Source organism: Scyliorhinus torazame, chromosome 19, assembly GCF_047496885.1.
Source record: "Scyliorhinus torazame isolate Kashiwa2021f chromosome 19, sScyTor2.1, whole genome shotgun sequence".
Taxonomy (NCBI): Eukaryota; Metazoa; Chordata; class Chondrichthyes; order Carcharhiniformes; family Scyliorhinidae; genus Scyliorhinus; species Scyliorhinus torazame.
Window position 1 is genome coordinate 31,057,814 of NC_092725.1, and position 13,258 is coordinate 31,071,071.

General features: G+C 54.8%; 1 protein-coding gene across 1 annotated transcript in view; it reads right to left on the reverse strand.

The window, feature by feature from the left end:
* LOC140395888 (uncharacterized) overlaps positions 1-13,258 on the reverse strand; it is a 145,885-nt gene that overhangs the window by 46,564 nt on the left and 86,063 nt on the right. Inside the window, exons 4-6 of the mRNA XM_072483958.1 lie at positions 6,004-6,059; positions 3,983-4,016; positions 3,452-3,510 (exon numbers count right to left, since the gene is read on the reverse strand). Of these exons, the coding sequence (XP_072340059.1) occupies positions 3,452-3,510; positions 3,983-4,016; positions 6,004-6,059 (149 nt within the window). The remainder of the gene's footprint in view (positions 1-3,451; positions 3,511-3,982; positions 4,017-6,003; positions 6,060-13,258) is intronic.

Below are 13,258 nucleotides of genomic sequence, written 5' to 3' on the forward strand. Positions count from 1 at the left end.
GATTGGAGATGGAGGGAGAGAGAGAGTGAGGGAATAGAGATGAAGGCAGAGAGAGAGTGAGGGATTGGAGATGGAGGGAGAGAGAGAGTGAGGAATTGGAGATGGAGGGAGAGAGAGTGAGGGATTGGAGATGGAGGGAGGGAGAGAGTGAGGGATTGGAGATGGAGGGAGAGAGTGAGGGATTGGAGATGGAGGGAGAGAGAGTGAGGGATTGGAAATGGAGGGAGAGAGAGAGTGAGGGATTGGAGATGGAGGGAGAGAGAGTTAGGGATTGGAGATGGAGGGAGAGAGAGTTAGGGATTGGAGATGGAAGGAGAGAGAGTGAGAGATTGGAGGTGAAGAGAGGGAGAGATTTATGATGGAGAGAGAGTGAGAGTTTGAGGGATTCTAAATGAGTGAGAGTGAGTTGGAGGCGGAACGCGAGAATGGGGGATTGAAAAAGGAGGGATAAAGAGAGTGACGGATTGGTGATTGAGATAGAGAGCGAGGGGCTGGAAATGGAGGGATAGAATGAGCGATTGGAGATTGAATGGGAGAGGGAGAGTGACAGATGGAAAAAAGCTGGTAGTGAATGACTGGTAATGGGGAGAGAGTGAGGGATTGGAGATGGAGGGAGAGAGAGAGTAAGGGATTGGAGATGGAGGGAAAGAGAGCGTGAGGGATTGGAGATGGAGGGAGAGAGAGAGCGAGGGATTGGAGATGGAGGGAGAGAGTGAGGGATTGGAGATGGAGGGAGAGAGAGTGAGGGCTTTGAGATGGAGTGAGAGAGAGTGAGGGATTGGAGATGGAGGGAGAGAGTGAGGGATTGGAGAGGGAGGGAGAGAGAGAGTGAGGGATTGGAGATGGAAGGAGAGAGAGTGAGGGCTTGGAGATGGAGTGAGAGAGAATGAGGGATTGGAGTTGGAAGGAGAGAGAAGTGATGGATTGGAGATGGAGGGAGAGAGAGAGAGTGAGGGATTGGAGATGGAGGGAAAGAGAGCGTGAGGGATTGGGGATGGAGGGAGAGTGAGGGATTGGAGATGGAGGGAGAGAGAGTGAGGTATTGGTTTGGTGGGTGTGAGTGTGAGGGATTTGAAGATTTAGAGGGAGAGAGAGAGTGAAGGATTGCAGATGGAGGGAGAGAATGATGGATTGGAGTTAGAGGGGAAAGAATGTGTGAGGGATTGGGGATGGAGATAGAAAGAGAGTGACGGTTTGGAGGGGGAGTGGGAGAGGGAGAGTGACAGAATGCAGGTAAATGGTGAAGATGGAGAGAGAGAGAGAGTGAGGGTTTGAAGATGGAGGGAGAAGTGAGGGTTTGAAGATGGAGGATTTGAAGATAAAAGGTAAGAGCGAGGCAAAAATAGACATTGGACCACTGGAAAATGGGGCTTGGGAAGTAATAATAGGAAACAAAGAAATGGCAGAGGAACTGAATAGTTACTTTGCATCAGTCTTCACGGTGGAAGACACCAGTGGGATGCCAGAGTTCCAGGAGAACCAGGGGGCAGAGGTGAGTGCAGTGACCATTACTAAGGAGGGGGTTCTGGGGAAACTGAAAGGTCTGAAGGTGGATAAGTCACCTGGACCGGATGGACTACACCCCAGGGTCTAAAAGAGATAGTTGAGGAAATTGTGGAGACATTAGTGGTGATCTTTCAGGAATATCTGGAGGCAGGAAGGGTCCTAGAGGACTGGAAAGTGGCTAATGTCACACCACTGTTTAAGAAGGGAGGGACGCAGAAGACGGGAAATTATAGGCCGGTTAGCCTGACTTCGGTCATTGGTACGATTTTAGAGTCTGTTATTAAAGATGAGATCGCGGAGCACTTGGAAGTGCATGGTAAAATAGGACTGAGTCAGCACGGCTTCGTCAAGGGGAGGTCCTGTCTGACAAACCTGTTAGAATTCTTTGAGGAGGTAACAAGGAAGTTAGACAAAGGAGAACCAGTGGACGTGATTTATTTAGATTTCCAGAAGGCCTTTGACAAGGTGCCGCATAGGAGACTGTTAAATAAGTTAAGAGCCGATGGTGTTAACGGTAAGATCCTGGCATGGATAGAGGATTGGCTGACTGGCAGAGAGTGGGGATAAAGGGGTATTTTTCAGGATGACAGACGGTGACTAGTGGTGTGCCTCAGGGGTCAGTGCTGGGACCACAACTTTTCGCAATATACATTAATGATCTGGAAGAAGGTACTGAAGGCACTGGTGCTAAGTTTGCAGATGATACAAAGATCTGTAGAGGGACAGGTAGTATTGAGGAAGCGGGGAGCTGCAGAAGGACTTGGACAGGCTAGGAGAGTGGGCAATGAAGTGGCAGATGGAATACAATGTGGAAAAGTGTGAGGTTCTGCACTTTGGAAGGAGGAATCTCGACACAGCCTATTTTCCAAATGGGGAAATGCTTCGGAAAGCAGAAGCACAAAGGGACTTGGGAGTCCTTGTTCACGATTCTCTTCAGGTTAACGTGCAGGTTCAGTGACAGTTAAGAAGGCAAATGCAATGTTAGCATTCATGTCAAGAGGGCTAGAATACAAGACCAGGGATGTACTTCTGAGGCTGTATAAGGCTCTGGTCAGACCCCATTTGGAGTATTGTGAGCAGTTTTGGGCCCCGTACCTAAGGCCTTGGAAAGAGTCCAGGGGAGGTTCACAAGAATGATCCCTGGAATGAAGAGCTTGTCGTATGAGGAACGGTTGAGGACTCTGGGTCTGTACTCGGAGTTTAGAAGGATGAGAGGGGATCTTATTGAAACTTACAGGATACTGTGAGGCCGGGATAGAGTAGACGTGGAGAGGATGTTTCTACCAGTGGGAAAAAGTAGAACCAGAGGACACCATCTCAGACTAAAGGGACGATTCTTTAAAACAGAGATGAGGAGGAATTTCTTCAGCCAGAGGGTGGGGAATCTGTGGAACTCTTTGCCGCAGAAGGCTGTGGAGGCCAAATCACGGAGTGTCTTGAAGACAGAGATAGATAGGTTCTTGGTTAATACGGTGATCAGGGGTTATGGGGAGAAGGCAAGAGAATGGGGATGAGAAAATATCAGCCATGATTGAATGGCGGAGCAGACTCGATGGGCCGAGTGGCCTAATTCTGCTCCTATGTCTTGTGGTCTTATGGAGAGATGGGCAGAGTGTGAGGGATTGGGGATGCAGAGGGTGTGAGGGACTGGAGATGGAGATAGAAAGAAAGTGTGGGTTTGGAGGGGGAGTGGGAGAGGGAGAGGGACAGAATGCACATAAAAGGAGGGTGAATGAAGGGCTGGAGATGGGGAGAGCGAGAGAGAGAGAGAGAGAGAGTGAGAGTTTGGAGATGGAGGAAGAGATGCACAGAGTGTGAGGGATTGGAGATGCAGAGAGAGGCAAGGTTTGGCAAGCGAATGTTGAGTATTTTGCGAGGCCATTTCTGATGCTCGCTCTCCATTCTAGCGCACTCTACAGACTTTGCAACCAGTACAAATACTCACCATTGTCAGACTCCTTCTCCTCGAGGAGGGAGGTTCTTCGACTATTGGGGTGTGGCGACCTGGTCGGGGGTGGGAGAAGAGAGAAAGACGTTGTTCGGAGAGATCTACAAGATCGCCCAAACCCCCCTCCAGCGATACACGTCACGCATCACACATTTCTCCCAGAAACGTCTCAACCTTCAGCTGAATAACTGCCGCCCCCACTCAACGTCATTCTGACCCCCCTGGTTCTCCAACCTCCTGACCCTCGAAACACCTTCTCCTTGTACACTCGGCCAGACCCCCCTTCCTGATTCAGAAACGCCTCGGTTAAATCTCCCAACTTAACCTTCCCTGCTCCAGGGAAAGCCATCCCAGCTCCCAGCCCTTCTCAACGGCCCGCTCCTCATTTAAATTTCAGATCACGATCTTGTGGTACCTATTCGGCCAAAGCAGCAAAGTTCCGCACTGTACCTTGTCCCACATAAAAGCTATAGTGACCACCCCCCCCTCCCCCCCCCCCCCGGACATGGTCACTGAATTGTTACTTACGGAGGCAGCAGGTGATTATTTACAGGTGGTTGATCTGTAAAGAAAGGCAGAAGTTGCAAAATTACAGATACTCTTCAAAGCAGACACCTCACAAACAGGGAGTCTCTCCTACAGAGACCTCGTTGCAATAGGGAGTCTCTCCGTCAGGGACCCCTGTTAAAGAGGGAGTCTCTCGGTCAGAGACCCCTGTTAAAGAGGAAGTATCCCCGTCAGGGACCCTGTTAAAACGGGAGTCTCTCCGTCAGGGACCCCTGTTAAAGAGGGAGTCTTTACCTAACTCTGTGCTGTACATGTCCTGGGAGTGATTGATGGGGACACTGTAGAGGGAGCTTTACTCTGTATCTAACCCCATGCCGTACCTGTCCTGGGAGTGATTGATGGGGACAGTGTAGAGGGAGCTTTACTCTGTATCTAACCCCGTGCTGTACCTGTCCTGGGAGTGTTTGATGGGGACAGTGTAGTGGGAGCTTTACTCTGTATCTAACCCCGTGCTGTACCTGTCCTGGGAGTGTTTGATGGGGACAGTGTAGAGGGAGCTTTACTCTGTATCTAACCCCGTGCTGTACCTGTCCTGGGAGTGTTTGATCGGGACAGTGTAGAGGGAGCTTTACTTTGGATCTAACCTCGTGCTGTACCTATCCTGTGAGTGTTTGATAGGGACAGTGTAGAGGGAGCTTTACTCTGTATCTAACCCCGTGCTGTACCTGTCCTGGGAGTGTTTGATGGGGACAGTGTAGAGGGAGCTTTACTCTGTATCTAACCCCGTGCTGTACCTGTCCTGGGAGTGTTTGATGGGGACAGTGTAGAGGGAGCTTTACTCTGTATCTCACCCCGTGCTGTACCTGTCCTGGGAGTGTTTGATGAGGACAGTGCAGAGGGAGCTTTACTCTGTATCTAACCCCGTGCTGTACCTGTCCTGGGAGTGTTTGATGGGGACAGTGTAGAGGGAGCTTTACTCTGGATCTAACCCCGTGCTGTACCTATCCTGGGAGTGTTTGATAGGGACAGTGTAGAGGGAGCTTTACTCTGTATCTAACCCCGTGCTGTACCTATCCTGGGAGTGTTTGATGGGGACAGTGTAGAGGGAGCTTTACTCTATATCTAACCCCGTGCTGTACCTGTCCTGGGAGTGTTTGATGGGGACAGTGTAGAGGGAGCTTTACTCTGTATCTCACCCCGTGCTGTACCTGTCCTGGGAGTGTTTGATGAGGACAGTGCAGAGGGAGCTTTACTCTGTATCTAACCCCGTGCTGTACCTGTCCTGGGAGTGTTTGATGGGGACAGTGTAGAGGGAGCTTTACTCTGTATCTCACCCCGTGCTGTCCCTGTCCTGGGAGTGTTTGATGGGGACAGTGTAGAGGGAGCTTTACTCTGTATCTAACCCCGTGCTGTACGTGTCCTGGGAGTGTTTGATGGGGACAGTGTAGAGGGAGCTTTACTCTGTATCTAACCCCGTGCTGTACCTGTCCTGGGAGTGTTTGATGAGGACAGTGTAGAGGGAGCTTTACTCTGTATCTAACTCCGTGCTGTACCTGTCCTGGGAGTGTTTGATGGGGACAGTGTAGAGGGAGCTTTACTCTGTCTCTAACCCCGTGCTGTACCTGTCCTGGGAGTGTTTGATGAGGACAGTGCAGAGAGAGCTTTACTCTGTATCTAACCCCGTGCTGTACCTGTCCTGGGAGTGTGATGGGGACAGTGTACAGGGAGTTTTACTCTGTATCTAACCCCGTGCTGTACCTGTCCTGCGAGTGTTTGATGGGGACAGTGTAGAGGGAGCTTTACTCTGTATCTAACCCCGTGCTGTACCTGTCCTTGGAGTGTTTGATGGGGACAATGTAGAGTGAGCTTTACTCTGTATCTAACCCTGTGCTGTACCTGTCCTGGGAGTGTTTGATGGGGACAGTGTAGAGGGAGCTTTACTCTGTATCTAACCCCGTGCTGTACCTGTCCTGGGAGTGTTTGATGAGGACAGTGCAGAGGGAGCTTTACTCTGTATCGAGATTTCACACAGATTTACTTACAATTGGATTGCCTGATGACAGTGAAGCTGGACACTGTGTTTCCGTGGCTGAAGTGCCTAAACGAACAGTAAGATAGAAAAGAAATCCATTTTATAGCTCACAGTACGATTCACCTTAATCTTTTCAATGTTCACCGAATGAGGGTTGAAGCCTGAGTTAATCATCACAGTTCCATTCCTCCACCATCTGTCTCTCCTGTGGCATTATGAGAAATGTACAGAACTGTAAGGGTTAATGTTATGTCCGAATCAACCACTAGAGGGAGCTAGATGCAGAACTATATAAAACATTGATGCTCGCCTTCTGGGAGAGTGTTGAGGAGAATGCTAGGAGAAAGACTGTAGGAAAGATAGTGTGAGTGAGATCAGATCATAGTTAGTGTATTAGCGTTGGGATTAGTAGTAGTTGAGTGTAGACTGTATGTTTATTGTCAACTGTTTATTATAGAGGAGTAAGAGGACAAATTTAATTAAGTAGTGTAAATCAATATTTCGCTTTGTACAATGCAAAAGTTCATTGTGGTCTTTGTGAACTCGACCCCATCAATCCTAGGATCTGAACCACTCAGAGCACCTTAACAAATCTCCCTCTCCCCCTCCCTCTCTCAGTATCTCTCTCCCTCAACCCCCCATTCTTGTTGACTCTTGACCCCAGTAACCCTCCCTCTCTCTGCAATCACCTCTCAAACAACATTTCTCTCCCCCGAGACTCTGTGTAGTTCTGTGTATCTCTCTCCCCAGTCTCTCTCTCCCCAGTCTATCGCCCTCCCCAGTCTCTCTCTCCCTCCCCAGTCTCTCTCTCTCCCCAGTCTCTCTCTACCTCCCCAGTCTCTCTCTCCCTCCCCAGTCTCTCTCTCCCCAGTCTCTCTCTCCCTCCCCAGTCTCTCTCTCTCCCCAGTCTCTCTCTCTCTCCCCAGTCTCTCTCTCTCCCCAGTCTCTCTCTCCCTCCCCAGTCTCTCTCTCCCTCCCCAGTCTCTCTCTCTCTCCCCAGTCTCTCTCTCTCCCCAGTCTCTCTCTCCCTCCCCAGTCTCTCTCTCCCTCCCCAGTCTCTCTCTCCCCAGTCTCTCTCTCCCCAGTCTCTCTCTCCCTCCCCAGTCTCTCTCTCTCTCCCCAGTCTCTCTCTCTCTCTCCCCAGTCTCTCTCTCTCTCCCTCCCCAGTCTCTCTCTCCCTCCCCAGTCTCTCTCTCCCTCCCCAGTCTCTCTCTCACTCCCCAGTCTCTCTCTCTCTCCCCAGTCTCTCTCTCCCTCCCCAGTCTCTCTCTCCCTCCCCAGTCTCTCTCTCCCTCCCCAGTCTCTCTCTCCCTCCCCAGTCTCTCTATCCCTCCCCAGTCTCTCACTCCCCAGTCTCTCTCTCCCTCCCCAGTCTCTCTCTCCCTCCCCAGTCTCTCTCTCCCCAGTCTCTCTCTCCCTCCCCAGTCTCTCTCTCCCTCCCCAGTCTCTCTCTCTCCCCAGTCTCTCTCTACCTCCCCAGTCTCTCTCTCCCTCCCCAGTCTCTCTCTCCCCAGTCTCTCTCTCCCTCCCCAGTCTCTCTCTCTCCCCAGTCTCTCTCTCTCTCCCCAGTCTCTCTCTCTCCCCAGTCTCTCTCTCCCTCCCCAGTCTCTCTCTCCCTCCCCAGTCTCTCTCTCTCTCCCCAGTCTCTCTCTCTCCCCAGTCTCTCTCTCCCTCCCCAGTCTCTCTCTCCCTCCCCAGTCTCTCTCTCCCCAGTCTCTCTCTCCCCAGTCTCTCTCTCCCTCCCCAGTCTCTCTCTCTCTCCCCAGTCTCTCTCTCTCTCCCCAGTCTCTCTCTCTCTCTCCCTCCCCAGTCTCTCTCTCCCTCCCCAGTCTCTCTCTCCCTCCCCAGTCTCTCTCTCACTCCCCAGTCTCTCTCTCTCTCCCCAGTCTCTCTCTCCCTCCCCAGTCTCTCTCTCCCTCCCCAGTCTCTCTCTCCCTCCCCAGTCTCTCTCTCCCTCCCCAGTCTCTCTATCCCTCCCCAGTCTCTCACTCCCCAGTCTCTCTCTCCCTCCCCAGTCTCTCTCTCCCTCCCCAGTCTCTCTCTCCCCAGTCTCTCTCTCCCTCCCCAGTCTCTCTCTCCCTCCCCAGTCTCTCTCTCCCTCCCCAGACTCTCTCTCCCTCCCCAGTCTCTCTCTCCCTCCCCAGTCTCTCTCTCCCCAGTCTCTCGCTCCCTCCCCAGTCTCTCTCTCTCACTCCCCAGTCTCTCGCTCCCTCCCCAGTCTCTCTCTCCCTCCCCAGTCTCTCTCTCCCCAGTCTTTCTCTCTCCCTCCCCAGTCTCTCTCTCCCTCCCCAGTATCTCTCTCTCTCTCCCTCCCCAGTCTCTCTCTCTCTCTCCCCAGTCTCTCTCTCTCTCCCTCCCCAGTCTCTCTCTCCCTCCCCAGTCTCTCTCTCCCTCCCCAGTCTCTCTCTCACTCCCTAGTCTCTCTCTCTCTCCCCAGTCTCTCTCTCCCTCCCCAGTCTCTCTCTCCCTCCCCAGTCTCTCTCTCCCTCCCCAGTCTCTCTCTCCCTCCCCAGTCTCTCTATCCCTCCCCAGTCTCTCACTCCCCAGTCTCTCTCTCCCTCCCCAGTCTCTCTCTCCCTCCCCAGTCTCTCTCTCCCCAGTCTCTCTCTCCCTCCCCAGTCTCTCTCTCCCTCCCCAGTCTCTCTCTCCCTCCCCAGACTCTCTCTCCCTCCCCAGTCTCTCTCTCCCTCCCCAGTCTCTCACTCCCCAGTCTCTCTCTCCCTCCCCAGTCTCTCTCTCCCCAGTCTCTCGCTCCCTCCCCAGTCTCTCTCTCTCCCTCCCCAGTCTCTCTCTCCCTCCCCAGTCTCTCTCTCCCCAGTCTTTCTCTCTCCCTCCCCAGTCTCTCTCTCCCTCCCCAGTCTCTCTCTCCCTCCCCAGTCTCTCTCTCTCTCTCTCCCCAGTCTCTCTCTCCCTCCCCAGTATCTCTCTCCCTCCCCAGTCTCTCTCTCCCTCCCCAGTCTCTCTCTCTCTCTCTCTCCCCAGTCTCTCTCTCCCTCCCCAGTATCTCTCTCCCTCCCCAGTCTCTCTCTCTCCCTCCACAGTCTCTCTCTCTCCCCCCCAATGATGAGCTGCGTCAGTTCCTGCTCAGCAAGGGCATCGCCTCGAGCAGGACGACCAGCTACAACCCCCGGGGAAACGGGCAGGTGGAGAGTGAGAACGGGACGGTCTGGAAGGCCGTCCTGCTGGCCCTGCGGTCGAAAAATGTTCCGGTCTGCCGCTGGCAGGAGGTCCTCCCCGACACGCCCCTCTCCATCCGATCGCTCCTCTGCACCGCGACTAACGAGACCCGTCACGAACGTGTGTTTGCCTTCCCCAGGAAGTCCACCTCCGGGGTCTCGCTCCCAACATGGCTGACAGTTCCTGTACCCGTCCTCCTTCGCAAACACGTGCGGACCCATAAGTCGGACCCCTTGGTCGAAAGGGTCCACCTCCTACACGCCAACCCGTAGTACGCCTACGTGGCACACCCCGACGGGCACCGGCACACAGTCTCCCTCCGGGACCTGGCACCCGCTGGATTCCCACCCACGGCCCCCAACCTGACCCCCCCCCCCCCCGGCTGCCTCATACACCTCTGTGCCACTCACCCTCCCTCCAGCGAGCCTCACTGCAGCCCCCTCCCCAGGAGGATCCGTCCTCCCACTGGTTCCACTCAGGGGTGACGAAGACGAGGACAACCCGCTCCCGGAGTCACAGGTGACCAAGTCGGCGCCCACATCACCACCAGGACCGAGGCGATCGCAGAGGAGGGTCAAGGCCCCGACAGACTGGCCCCGTAATTCTTTTTTCCACCACCATCGCCGGACTCTTTTTTTAACAGGGGGTGAATGTGGTAGTCACCGCTAGCAGTATTATATGTATTACGGTAAGACACGTATATTAGAGGTACATGGGTAAATCCCTGCCTGCTGGCTCCGCCCAGTAGGCGGAGTATAAATGTTGGTGCTCGCCGGGGCTGCAGCCATTCTGATTCCAGCTACAGGAGGCACAACATCTTAGCTCAATAAAGCCTCGATTATTCACTACGCTCGTCCTTGTGGTAATTGATAGAGCATTACCAGTCTCTCTCTCTCTGTCTCCTTCCGCAGTTTCTCTCTGTCTCCTTCCCCGGTCTCTCGCTCTCTCTCCCTCCCCAGTCTCTCTCTCTCTGTCTCCCTCCCCAGTCTCTCTCTCTCTGTCTCCCTCCCCAGTCTCTCTCTCTCTCCCTCCCCAGTCTCTCTCTCTCTCCCTCCCCAGTCTCTCTCTCTCTCACTCCCCAGTCTCTCTCTCTCTCCCTCCCCAGTCTCTCTCTCTCTCCCTCCCCAGTCTCTCTCTCTCTCCCTCCCCAGTCTCTCTCTCTCTCCCTCCCCAGTCTCTCTCTCTCTCCCTCCCCAGTCTCTCTCTCTCTCCCTCCCCATTCTCTCTCTCTCTCCCTCCCCAGTCTCTCTCTCTCTCCCTCCCCAGTCTCTCTCTCTCTCCCTCCCCATTCTCTCTCTCTCTCCCTCCCCAGTCTCTCTCTCTCTCCCTCCCCAGTCTCTCTCTCTCTCCCTCCCCAGTCTCTCTCTCTCTCCCTCCCCAGTCTCTCTCTCTCTCCCTCCCCAGTCTCTCTCTCTCCCTCCCCAGTCTCTCTCTCTCTCCCTCCCCAGTCTCTCTCTCTCTCTCCCTCCCCAGTCTCTCTCTCTCTCCCTCCCCAGTCTCTCTCTCTCTCCCTCTGCAGTCTCTCTCTCTCCCTCCCCAGTCTCTCTCTCCCTCCCCAGTCTCTCTCTCCCTCCACAGTCTCTCTCTCTCTGTCTCCTTCCGCAGTTTCTCTCTCTCTGTCTCCTTCCCCGGTCTCTCGCTCTCTCTCCCTCCCCAGTCTCGCTCTCTCTGTCTCCCTCCCCAGTCTCTCTCTCTCCCTCCCCAGTCTCTCTCTTCCTCCCCAGTCTCTCTCCCCCTCCGCAGTCTCTCTCTCTCCCTCCCCAGTCTCTCTCTCTCCCTCCCGAGTCTCTCTCTCTCTTCCTCCCCAGTCTCTCTCTCTCCCTCCCCAGTCTCTCTCCCCCTCCCCAGTCTCTCTCTCTCTCTCTCTCCCTCCCAAGTCTCTCTCTCTCTCTCCCTCCCTCCCCAGTCTCTCTCTCTCCCTCCCCAGTCTCTCTCTCTCCCTCCCCAGTCTCTCTCTCTCGGTCACCTTCCCCAGTCTCGCTCTCTCTCATTCCCCAGTCTCTCTCTCCCTCCCCAGTCTCTCTCTCTCCCTCCCCAGTCTCTCTCTCCCTCCCCAGTCTCTCTCTCTCTCCCTCCGCAGTCTCTCTCTCTCTGTCTCCTTCCCCGGTCTCTCACTCTCTCTCCCTCCCCAGTCTCTCTCTGTCTCCCTCCCCAGTCTCTCTCTCTCCCTCCCCAGTCTCTCTCTTCCTCCCCAGTCTCTCGCCCCCTCCGCAGTCTCTCTCTCTCCCTCCCCAGTCTCTCTCTCTCCCTCCCCAGTCTCTCTCTCTCGCTCCCTCCCCGGTTTCTCTCTCTCTCCCTCCCCAGTCTCTCTCCCTCCCCAGTCTCTCTCTCTCGCTCCCTCCCCAGTCTCTCTCTCTATCCATCCCCAGTCTCTCTCTCTCTCCCTCCCCAGTCACTCGCTCTCTCCCTCCCCAGTCTCTCTCTCTCCCTCCCCAGTCTCTCTCTCTCGGTCTCCTTCCCCAGTCTCTCTCTCTCTCCCTCCGCAGTCTGTCTCTTTCACTCCCCAGTCTCTCTCTCACTCCCCAGTCTCTCTCTCCCTCCCCAGTCTCTCTCTCTCCCTCCCCAGTCTCTCTCTCCCTCCCCAGTCTCTCTCTCTCTCCCTCCGCAGTCTCTCTCTCTCCCTCCTCAGTCTCTCTCTCTCTCCCTCCGCAGTCTCTCTCTCTCCCTCCTCAGTCTCTCTCTCTCTCCCTCCCCAGTCTCTCTCTCTCCCTCCGCAGTCTCTCTCTCCCTCCCCAGTCTCTCTCTCTCCCTCCCCAGTCTCTCTCTCTCCCTCCCCAGTCTCTCTCTCCCTCCCCAGTCTCTCTCCCTCCGCAGTCTCTCTCTCTCCCTACCCAGTCTCTCTCTCTCTCCCTCCCCAGTCTCTCTCTCTCCCTCCCCAGTCTCTCTCCCTCCCTCCGCAGTCTCTCTCTCTCCCTCCCCAGTCTCTCTCTCTCTCCCTCCCCAGTCTCTCTCTCTCCCTCCGCAGTCTCTCTCCCACCTCCCCAGTCTCTCTCTCCCTCCCCAGTCTCTCTCTCTCTCTCCCTCCCCAGTCACTCTCTCTCTCCCGCCCCAGTCTCTCTCTCTCTCTCCCTCCCCAGTCTCTCTCTCTCTCTCCCTCCCCAGTCTCTCTCTCTCTCCCTCCGCAGTCTCTCTCTCTCCCTCCCCAGTCTCTCTCTCTCTCTCCCTCCCCAGTCTCTCTCCCTCCCCAGTCTCTCTCTCTCTCCCTCCGCAGTCTCTCTCTCTCTCTCTCTCTCTCCCCCAGTCTCTCGCTCTCTCCCTCCCCAGTCTCTCTCCCCCCCCCCCCCCCCCCGTCTCTCTCTCTCTCTCCCTTCCCAGTCTCTCTCTCTCTCTCCTTCCCCAGTCTCTCTCTCTCTCTCCTTCCCCAGTCTCTCTCTCTCTCCTTCCCCAGTCTCTCTCTCTCTCTCCTTCCCCAGTCTCTCTCTCTTTGATAAAGAGTCATCTGGACTCGAAAGGTTAGCTCTTTTCTCTCCCTACTGATGCTGCCAGACCTGCTGAGATTTTCCAGCATTTTCTCTTTTGGTTTCTCTCTTGCAGTCTCTCTCTCTCTCTCCCTCCCAGTCTCTCTCTCTCTCTCTCCCAGTCTCTCTCTCTCTCTCCCCCAGCCTCTCTCTCCCTCTCCCTAGTCTCTCTCTCTCCCCAGTCTCTCTCTCTCCCCCAGCCTCTCTCTCCCTCTCCCTAGTCTCTCTCTCTCCCCAGTCTCTCTCTCTTCCCGCAGTCTCTCTCTCCCTCCCCAGTCTCTCCCTCTCTCTCCCCAGTCTCTCCCCGTCTCTCCCCAATCTCTCCCTTTCTCTCTCTTTCCTGCCAATCTCTCGCTCCCTAATCTCTCCGCCCCCAGTTTCTCTCTCTATCCCCCAGCCTCTCTCTCTCACTCTCCCTCCCCAATCTCCTGGTTTCGCCCCAGTCTCTCTCTCTCCAGTCTGTTGGGCTCTCTCTCTCCCCAGTCTTTCTCTCTCTCCCAGTCTCTCTCTCTCCCCCCATGTGGTGATATGCCTGTAGATAATGTTACACGTACTCAGCAGTGTGACCTCCCACCAGCAGGTGGTGCAAGATATCAGTGAGGTGACATCCGGCCAGCGGCAGCAGGTTGT